The sequence below is a fragment of the Pelobates fuscus genome, chromosome 4 (assembly GCF_036172605.1).
Source record: "Pelobates fuscus isolate aPelFus1 chromosome 4, aPelFus1.pri, whole genome shotgun sequence".
NCBI classification, from domain to species: Eukaryota; Metazoa; Chordata; class Amphibia; order Anura; family Pelobatidae; genus Pelobates; species Pelobates fuscus.
Genome location: NC_086320.1, coordinates 83,296,641 through 83,307,957, shown reverse-complemented (window position 1 = coordinate 83,307,957; position 11,317 = coordinate 83,296,641). Strand labels below are relative to the sequence as shown.

The window sequence follows — 11,317 nt, the reverse complement described above, 5'->3', positions numbered from 1 at the left end:
ACACTACTAACAAATAGATTACTACATTCACACACTCCATACATAACCATGCTTACATTATAACACACAAAAGCTGCCTACAAAAAAAACAGCCTGCAAGGATGGTCAAATGGTAGATGATTCCCAGCTAACAAAGTCCTTGGGAAATGTACGACAGATGGGCATATATCTTTTGGGCACCCTTGTGCTGGGGGTGGTGTATAGAAAAAATTCTTGCATAAGGGCACTCTCTGTATTGGTTGCGCCACTGGGTTAAGGATCACTGATTTTGATTAATGTGGACAATATTTGTTTTTTAAAGATCTGCAAAGTGTAGTTGAGTTTATGCAAAATTTCTTCCCATTTCCTGTTCTCTGAAGTTAGGGAGATTACATTTTCTATAGTAGTTATATGTTGAGACCTCAAGTGTGTAACTAGGGTTTTGTGACTAGAAATAGGTGACAATGATAGTATATCTCAGCTGGAATGTTGTGAGAATGTTTTTTGTGTGTGTGTGGTATTTTTTCTTTCTTTCTTGTCTTCTGAAGCCATTGAGGGTTACGGTGGATCTGATGATGCATAGTTAGATGCATTATAGAAATGTCAATTAAACTTGTCACGATGAATGTCAAAAGTCTAAATACCCCTCAAAAGAGAGTCTGTCTACATGAACTTTTAACAGAGCATAAAATTGATGTTGCCATGATACAGGAAACCCACTGGGTTCATGAGGGGGAAAAAAATCTGTAAGTTTAATAAATACCCTAATGTTTATTAAGCCAATCTAGTTGGACAAAAAAAAAAAAAAAAGAGAGGGGTGGCTATTGTGGTTTCAGATAAAGTTAAAGTGGAGGTGGTCCATCAAGTCCTAGACAACAGTGTTTTTTTTCTTCAGATTTTAATTGTTAAATTAAGTGATATCCTATACACACTTGTGAATATTTATGCCCCAAATAAATCACTGCTGAAATTTCTGAAAAAATTACAAGATAAATAATCTATACATTGTGTTAGATTGTTTATTGGCTGCGATTTTAACCACGTAGTTAAAACTAAGTTAGATAGAAATAGTAACCGAAAAACCACTCAATAAGGCTAAAACCAGCAATACAGGTGGAGATTCATGAGTTTTCAATAAAAAAATTCTCTTTTTGATTGTTGGCAAGTTTTTTATCCTGACGATCGTGAATACACTTTCTTTTCTCCTGTACATGAGTCTTACTCAAGTATAGATCCTTTTCTGACTACTTAAAATGGTTTGGAATTTACTCAAAAGATAGTGATCGGTAGTATTACTTGGTCCGACCATGCCCCAGTATTTTTGGAGGTATCAAATAATGTGAATTATACAGTTGCAAGAAAAAGTATGTGAACCCTTTGGAATGATATGGATTTCTGCACAAATTGGTCATAAAATGTGATCTGATCATCATCTAAGTCACAACAATAGACAATCACAGTCTGCTTAAACTAATAACACACAAAGAATGAAATGTTGCCATGTTATTATTGAACACACCATGTAAACATTCACAGTGCAGGTGGAAAAAGTATGTGAACCCTTGGATTTAATAACTGGTTGAACCTCCTTTAGCAGCAATAACTTCAACCAAACGTTTCCTGTAGTTGCAGATCAGACGTGCACAATGGTGAGGAGTAATTCTTGACCATTCCTCTTTACAGAACTGTTTCAGTTCAGCAATATTATTGGGATGTCTGGTGTGAATCGCTTTCTTGAGGTCATGCCACAGCATCTCAATCGGGTTGAGGTCAGGACTCTGACTGGGCCACTTCAGAAGGTGTATTTTCTTCTGTTTAAGCCATTCTGTTGTTTATTTACTTCTATGCTTTGGGTCATTGTCCTGATGCAACACCCATCTTCTGTTGAGCTTCAACTGGTAGACAGATGGCCTTAAGTTCTCCTGCAAAATGTCTTGATAAACTTGGGAATTCATTTTTCCTTCAATGATAGCAATCCGTCCAGGCCCTGACGCAGCAAAGCAGCCCTAAACCATGATGCCCCAACCACCATACTTCACAGTTGGGATGAGGTTTTGATGTTGGTGTGCTGTACCTCTTTTTCACCACACATGGTGTTGTGTGTTTCTTCCAAACAACTCAACTTTGGTTTCATCTGTGCTGGTTTTAAACGTGCAGCAATGTTTTGTTTGGACAGCAGTGGCTTCCTCTGTGGTATCCTCCCATGAAATCCATTCTTGTTTAGTGTTTTACGTATTGTAGATTCACTAACAGGGATGTTAGCATTTGCCAGTGACTTTTGTAAGTCTTTAGCTGACACTCTAGGATTCTTCTTCACCTCATTGAGCAGTCTGCGCTGTGCTCTTGCAGTCATCTTTACAGGACGGCCACTCCTAGGGAGAGTAGCAGCAGTGCTGAACTTTCTCCATTTATAGACAATTTGTCTTACCGTGGACTGATGAACAGCAAGGCTTTTGGAGATACTTTTATAACCCTTTCCAGCTTTATGCAAGTCAACAATTCTTAATCGTAGGTCTTCTGAGAGCTCTTTTGTGCTCAGGCAATGCTTCTTGTGAAAAGCGAACCCAGAACTGGTGTGTGTTTTTTATAGGGCAGGGCAGCTGTAACCAACACCTCAAATCTCATTTCATTGATTGGACTCCAGTTGGCTGACATCTCACTCCAATTAGCTCTTGGATATGTCATTAGTCTAAGGGTTCACATACTTTTTCCACCTGCACTGTGAATGTTTACATGGTGTGTTCAATAAAAACATGGCAACATTTCATTCTTTGTGTGTTATTAGTTTAAGCAGACTGTGATTGTCTATTGTTGTGACTTAGATGATGATCAGATCACATATTATGACCAATTTGTGCAGAAATCCATATCATTCCAAAGGGTTCACATACTTTTTCTTGCAACTGTAAGAGTAGAAAAAGATGGTGTCTCAATGAAAGTTTGATGGCTTCTAATCTCGATTTGGACCACCCTAAAAAGAAAAACTGAGAGATTTATAGATGTTAACGGTAATTGGTTTGTCTCATTCCCTACACTATGGTGTACCTTGAAGTGTTTTGTCTGTGGGTTATTAATTAAACATGGCTCCCAGAAAAAGGATAAGAAGGAAATTACACTCTCTGACTTACACATTAAACTCTCTAAATTAGAGAGATTGAATATGTCTAGGATTTGTTCTATAAGTACTAGTGAGGTTGATAGAATTAAAAAAAGATATCACGGAAAACAATCCTTACTTCAGTCAATAAAGCTATCCTATATTTAAAACAAAGGTGGTATCACAAGATCAATAAAGTTGGAAAATTACTATCAAATAAATTGAAAAGTGAAAAGAAACAAAAAGTTTTTGTTTTTTAAATTCTTTATTTTGTTCGTGCAAATATCTTACATGTGGATTGGCACTGCCACAACAGCTGGTGCAATCAGATTTGTATACACATTTAATCACATGGCAGTAAAGAAAATCATGGCACTTTTTTCTTTTAAAGTAGACAGGTAAACAAGGCTATGACGTAAGCTTCATAAAAACAATAGAAAACATTAGCTTGGTTCACAGATAGGCTTCCCTCAGCAGGCACATTGAGAGTAACGGGCAGGCTAGGGCATCGCTTTATGAAACTGGGATGAGCACACCTATCCAAGAAACTGACTATTCATGGTTATACAGTCAATACACTAGGTCTGATTCAGGCTATTAGTGAATCAAAAATAAACAGAAGGAGCTCAGTTGATCGTGAGTAAGCCAAGACAAAGCAGGTGTTAGATGGAGTTGGATTAGATATTCTGACGTTATTAAGGTTAAGATTGGGTAAATACACACCTAATAGGGACATTTCCTGGTTTGTCGGGGAAAACCTACACAAGGCTGGAAATGTCTAATGACTACTACAGGGTATATCGTCCCTGGAGACCGCTGCAGTCTCGGACTCCCTAAGAGTAGGGGCACGGCACTGCCTGCACCTCGGCACATCATATCAAATCAACCAATCAGTGGTGAATAGTTTAAGAAACTATTAGCAAACTTAGTGAAGCCAACTATAAAAATAAACAGATAAACATTATGTTCATAAGGTAACATCACTTTCATGGAAGAGATATTTCCATGCTGCCAGCGCCCAGTTACAGGAAGGAGCAAGTCCCAAAGAGTCCCGCACAGCCCCCTCATTCAGCCTATACCTTCCAGTGTCATAGCCTCTACTTGCAAAACAAAAAGTTATTAACAAACCTACAGTAAATAATTAATAAATAATTTTATTCCCCTCCGGAAATTGCTTTTCTAACTATTATAAGAAATTTTATTATCTTAAAAATAAAGAGTCTCCCAAAGATATTAGAAACTATTTGAACAATCTAGAAATTTCTAAATTTAATAATGAAGATCTTCACAGATTAAATGAACCTTACGTGGATGATGTCATCCTTTCCATGACGAATACTTCCCGTTCAATTGGGGCCTTGCTCGCAACAATCGATTATTTTAGTAAACATTCCAATTATAAAATTAATATCAATAAATCTCAAATTATGACTAAAGGACTTTTTTTTATTTTTTATTTTTTTTATTCTTTATTTTGGTTGTGCATTATTCAGTACATAGCTTGTCATGAACATTTTATTAGATTGCGTTACAGAGTATCATGAGTAATAAAGTTATACATGTTAAGATTGCTGCACATTTTTTTTTTATAAGACAAGAAGTGTTAACGAAATGGTTATATTCATTGCTTATGGAGGGAAACTAGTGTACTGCCATATGCTGCGTATTGGATATGATTACAGGTGTTGAGGATTCAAGCTGGGTAATGCAACGAGGAGCTCTGTACAACTTGCCAGCGGGTAGGTAGTCTAGGGCATGAAATTAAACACGTACTCAAGGTGAGGTCGCTCATTAACGAAGCTCCTGGCACTAATCATCAGCTAGAGCATAGCTTTATTAACATAACAATATAGCGTGCAGTAGTAAGTATGAATATTTAAAAATTAAAACCACTGGTGACAGATCTGTCCTTATGCATGTCACTGTCCCCAGAGTGCTGCTTGTTCCATTGGTGTTATGATGTAACATTGGGGGGCACTGCGTGGTCAGCAAGTCCGAGGCTGGGTTCAGCCATCTTCATTGGGTGATGAGGTATGGAGGTCTGTGCATGAGAGTCTCATGGTATGGGCGAGCTGCTCGTTGGTTAGTGGCGTCTAGTTATATGCGAGTGGTGAGGGTAGCCGATGGGCTTTATTGCTTTGGCGTCGGCTTAAGTAATTGGTTTGGTAGATTTCCGTAGGTGCCGCTAGTGGGTGGCTTCAGTCGGCCTTTTTCCAGGCCCAGCCTCAGGGATATCAGATGAGTGGTGCTTCCGTGGGCTCCGTTCGCTGACGATACCCTCCATCTCCTGCCCCAGCCCCTTCACCATGCAGTCAGAAGGCATGATCATGTGCAGACTTATTTAGTAAGGGTGATGCTCAGCGGGTTGTTTTCGTCTGAAGGCATGCGAGGTTGTGTGGTGTAGTGCAGATCGCAGTGCCGCCATTTTAGAGGCCCGGCTCGTGGTGCGCGACTCCAGGTAGGTCTGATGCAGGGCTTTGTAGGGCAATGATTCCCTCCGGTGGGGACCGGGATAACCCCCCCGGTCCATGGGGGGGAAGCAAGACCCGTGAAGTGCATCACAAGGCTGTTGCGTGGCGGCCAGGTTCGCAAACAGGACGGCGGCTATCCGTCCCGCTCTCCACCCTCATAGGCCGCAGACCCCGAAGTCCCATATCGCCCGCAGGGGGCTCTGGCACTCCCGATCTCAGGGTCCGCGGTGGCTCCAGCTTCTGCCCGGATGCTTGATATAGCTTCAGGTTACTCAGCTTGCTTTATTGCTTAAGTTTTTAGCCATAGTGGACCAGATTTATCAGGAGCCTCACCGGCCTGCGACCGGCCTGCGACCCCCCCTGGACTAAAGGACTTTCTAACAAAGCCTTGGCAAATCTACAAACACACTTCCAATTTGATTGGAATAAGCCCTTTATTGACTATCTTGGCATTAAAATTACTCCACAATTATATGATATGGTTGACATTAATTATTTAGACATGTTCTAAACAGTCTCAAATTATCTTATCTCTCGGAAAGGATTAGAAATTTCATGGCTTGGCCGTATCAGTGTTTTAAATGCCTATGTACTCCCTATAATTTTATATCTATTTAGAACTATTCCTTTCAGTGAGGATTATAAAATATTAGCCAAATACGTAAAGATGTTTGGGGAATATGTTTGGATGGGTAAAAAAAACAAAATAGCATATAATATCCTTAACAAAATTAAAAAAGAAGGAGGGGTATCCTATCCAGACACATACCTCCTTCATGAAGCCACAATGCTAGCCCACTACTTTTTTTTATTTAAACTCAAATTCACAACTTACCGATGAGATGAGATCATATAACATACTTGTGGCGAAACCGACCTCGCCACATGTCCTTGGAGGGGGCTGCTTGCCCGCCTCTTGCCTTTGGACTATGGACCAGACTTTATGTGAATGTGTTAACCCAGATAGCTATACCATGGAGCCTATTCATATAATGAAAGACTATGGGAAAGACTTTAGCTCCATGGCAATTGTACTGTGTGAATAGGATCTGCGCGCTATTCGGTAGTTTTGTGCGCTCAGATCCCAGCTATCTGGGGATATGTGAAATGTCTGTGTGTTATGGATAAAAAGTAACTTTCTGTATTTTAAAGTGTTTTATGTCTTTCTGTAACCATGTGGTTAATGGAGTCTGCTTCTAGCCCTGGATAATTGGATTACTTCCCTCTTTGTCTCCAGGATAGAGGCCTATGTAAAACTTGTCTAAACCGGTTTGCCATGCGGCTAGTAAGGGACAAAAGATACTTTTAGTAACTTTTGAACCCCTGGTCGGATTCATGCCATTTTTTAATATGTTGTTCCCCTTAATGGATTGATTGTGGATATGTATTTTTATGTGAATGTGATGTATGGTTTTAGAGTTATGAAAGTTGTGTAAAAAGTATATTTTAAACTGTATGCATAATGGGATTATGTGTCACACTAAGGGGAGGGGATGTGTGGGTTTGCACCCGTGATACTATTGGTCATTTTATGCCTCCCCCTGGGTGTGGCCTGTATGTATGAGATGGAAATAAAAGCCAGGCTGGATGAGCCAGTCCAGAGTTCCTGTTTTACCCTCAAAGTGAAGTGTCGTCTCATTATTGGGGGAAGGATTTATTGCATGCTGTTCCAGTTTGACTGCTAGGAGTGCAAACCTATTCGTATGGTTCCTATTCAACTGTCTACAGCATTCAGAGGCTTGAGAGGATTCATATGCTTTTCTGATTCAGTGATTGTGGTGTCTGCCAGAGTGCTTGGAGTCCTCAGGAAGCGCTAGGAGCATCCTTTAACGGAGGTACCCAGTCGGGGTGCCAGGCGATCCGTTACAATACTTTATATATTCTGGACGAACCTTCCTTTGATTAAACTGAAAATGTCTCAGAACCCGATCGTGAAAGATATAGCAGCTACATTAATAAAGTTAAAGAAAAGATTTGGTTTACTTAACAGTATATCTTTAGAAGCCCTAATTAAGACGCTTCCCTATGATAAAATTTATTTAAATATTGTATTATGGAAATCCAGGGGTATGCTTAGAATATCAGACGTAATAGCTGAAAGGGCTGTAATTCTCTTTGCCCAATTACAAGGAAATTTCCGCCTTCCTAATAATGCCTTCCTCTTACTTAAGAATGAAAAATTACTTGACGAGTAGGAGTATTATTCCAACTCATTGTCTTGATGACATATTTAAAAATTCCATTGTCAAAAAAAGAAGTTAATATCTAAGATTTTGAGATTCCGGAGTGGAGAAGGATAAGGCATAATAAAATGGGAATCTGACATAGACTCCCACTTTCCCTGGGAAGAACGGGATTAAAAGCCTCTCTCAAAATATTCCTTGTTTATCTATTTTAGAATTACATTACAAAATCATCTACAGATGGTATTTAGTTCCCACCATACTCAAAAAAATTGTAAGCAACTCCTATGATATGTGTTGGAGATGCCAAGCGGAGAAAGGAAATCTTTTACATATATCGTGGGAATGTGCTAGCTTAGACTCGCTTAAATCTCAAATAAATTCATGTTTTCTGTATCTCTTTTTATATACAAAACTTACCCCACATATGTTTTTGTGGAATATTGATTATCCAAATTGTCAAAAAAGCAATGATTATCTAATAATGCAAATACTGTTTGCAGCAAAATTGGTGCTGGCACGCAATTGGAAATCACCCTTGTTAAGCTGGTCAAACATATGTAATCAAATCACATATCAATATAATATGGAACTAAGTTTTTATTTTGAGAGAGGCTCAATCAAGAAATTTAAAGAATGGTGGTACCCCTGAAAGAAATATTTGGACCATCTAAAGTTGACAACAAACTGATCGCTCTTAGATGGATCCACCCCTGTCCCCCCAACGGCTTCATACCTATTTTTTTATTTCTTCTTTTCTTTTTTGCACTTTTTTCATTTTGTTTCTGTACGACTGATATGTAAGAATGAATGTTTTTATTGCGCTTCTGATATTGTACTTTATACCTTTAAATTTGTCTATTTGAAATTTGTCTTTAGAAGAGCAATCATTAAGAAATTTTCAATAAAAACGAGAAGAAAAAAAAAGTGCAATTTGAAGGTTTGGAGTGATGTGATAACCTACTATCCTAGAAGCTATTGGAAAGGCCTCATGCACCCAGGGTCGAATCAATATTCAGTCCCACCAATTGCAAGTGTTATACATAACAATAAAACAAAATATTTTTATGACTGACTCCACAGCTTTATTAATCCAATGTTTGCTAATGGTCCAAGAGCTGAGGCTGGGGGCAGTTGCTGGAATGCTTTGTGTGATGTTGTAGTGAAGTACAGGCAGATATTGCTAAAATGACTAGATATTTAACCCAAAAAATATGTTTATGATTATTGTTCACATTGCACCAATAACTGATGCAGTCCTGCAGTGTATACCAAAGATTATCACTTAAAACACAAACAGGGTTCAGGATAAAATATTGACCGAATTTTGTTTTATACATATTTTACGTTGTTGCTGCGTTAAGTATCAGTATCAGATTATAAATGAGCTGTTACAATGAATTCTAAATTAATGTTATATTAACTAATCTAGCTTATTGCCTATGCAAAGAATTTGCAAGTGAATATGAGTACCAGGGCAGAAAGACTGTTACACGGTTACTACCTAGCAAGCCGAAGGGTACGAAGTGACATACATGGATCTAAAATATCAACATCTGCTCTAAGGCATCTGTGAGTAAAATATACAGTTTATGTATTAAATAGATGTAATCTACTGCTACCTCATCTTCCAAATCGGTACCTTTCTAAAATTATGAGAATATCTAAAGTAGATCAGTCAATTATCACTTGCAAAATCAAATGCTAAATAAAAGTCAATTGTCAAATGCTGAACAAATTGCTTTAAAGGAACACGCCAACTACCATAAACACTTCAGGGCACTCTCAAAGTATATAGTCAAACCATTTAGTAATGGTTCAACTTTTTACCTGGCTTCCGGCCGGGCACCTCTCTTTGCCATTACTACATGCCGCCTCACAGTCGGAAGATCTCAGCTCCATATCTCCCAACATTGCTATTCTGGAAACTGGGATGGGGTGCGTTGCCAATGATGAGGACCGCGTCACTAGAGATTACCACAATAGGTCTTGTCCAAAAGGGGGCAGGGCAGGTCAGCCCTAAAAAGGGTGGGCCTGCCACCTGACAGGCAGCCTAACAACTACCCAGCTATGAGAACAATGCAGGGAGCGTTACTGAAGCACTCCATGTATAATCCTAGTCCCCGCTGCACAGCGCAAGTGCATTTAATAATGCGCGTGTGCTATGCTTCTCCAAAGCAGTTCCCTGGTGTCTCCAGATGCAGTACAACAGGGAACTGAAGCGGGATGGTAGACAGCATCCCAAAATTGTGATTGTCCAGCCAAAAGCGGGACTGTTGGCAGACATGCAGCTCTGAACAATTTTCCAAGTCAATGGTGTTCACAATTTGGCTATTTGAGTCTAAAATTTAAAATACAGAAATTGTTTTAAAATTATGATGGCATTTTTAAGAAGCCACATTCCCAAAAATGACATCAGATTGCATGCAAATTATAAGCAAAGTAAAATTCGTTATCAATTGTGGTCATCCCTATTGTATATGACAAAAATGGTATTTCTACGTCTGAAGTAAAATATACTGTATAATCTCTAAAACATTTTATCCCTCCATAGGCTTCTTTAAAAGATGAATAAATAAATAAATAAATAATAAATTTTCATATTATATGTTTTCCTGTACATGTAATTACCGGTTTACCCCATTTTAATGTACTTGCTATGCATAGGTTTAACATAAATATTACACTAATTTTTTAACCAAAATGATGAGTTATCCATTTCTTTTCTTGTCTATGGTTATATAGTTTACCAGACAGTTAGTTTAACCTATCATTCTAGATCTACGAATGACTTTACTGATAGCATATAAAGGTGTTTTGTTTTAGATATCAAGTTATTAAACAACATTTTTGTTGGTTATTATTGGTTTAATAACACTTAGTCTCCAAATCTCATTAGGTCTTCCATGGCAGAAGCACATGCAAAACTCAGTCTTAAAAACCATGTCACAGAAGCAGATGTTCTGATTGCCGTTTTGTTGTTTGAAATTTCACTTACTTTGAAACATGGTAATATTTCACTTACAAATGTCATACTTTTGATTTTTTTTTTGTTTAAAGTACACACTGGAAGTATTACATATATTCCACATATGGTCAATTCAAATTATTTTTTATTTTTTATTTCCCTTCAGCCATTTATCTACCTCAATACATCTGCTTATCACCCAGTACAGCTCCTAATCCTCCTACTACAGCTCCAACCCCCTGTACTACATCCTCTAACCCCCCCACAACTGCCCTTGAACCCCATGTACTACCTCTAACCATCCAATACTGCCCCTATCCTACACTACTGCCACATTGCTGCTCCTAAACTCCCACTACTGCCCCTAACCCCCCACTACTACCCCACAGCAGCTCCTAACCCCTACTACAGCCCCTCTAGTGCCTTTGAACCCCACTCAGCTCCTAACCCCTCACTACTTATGCCTGGAGTGTTCCTTTAAGTCAGGGGTCCTCAAACCTTTTAAACAGGGGGCCAGTTCACAGTCCCTCAGACACTGCTGGGGGCCGGACTATAGTTTTAATTTTTTGTTTTTTAAACAAATGACTATCTATAGTGAAACAGACACATACATACATAC

At 38.7% G+C, this 11,317-nt stretch overlaps 2 protein-coding genes across 2 annotated transcripts in view; both read left to right on the top strand.

Moving 5' to 3' along the window:
- Positions 1–11,317, top strand: part of SGK3 (serum/glucocorticoid regulated kinase family member 3) — a 392,044-nt gene that overhangs the window by 156,173 nt on the left and 224,554 nt on the right. The window lies entirely within an intron of this gene.
- MCMDC2 (minichromosome maintenance domain containing 2) overlaps positions 1–11,317 on the top strand; it is a 53,688-nt gene that overhangs the window by 36,469 nt on the left and 5,902 nt on the right. The window contains exons 12-13 of the mRNA XM_063450401.1: positions 9,163–9,302; positions 10,630–10,739. Of these exons, the coding sequence (XP_063306471.1) occupies positions 9,163–9,302; positions 10,630–10,739 (250 nt within the window). The remainder of the gene's footprint in view (positions 1–9,162; positions 9,303–10,629; positions 10,740–11,317) is intronic.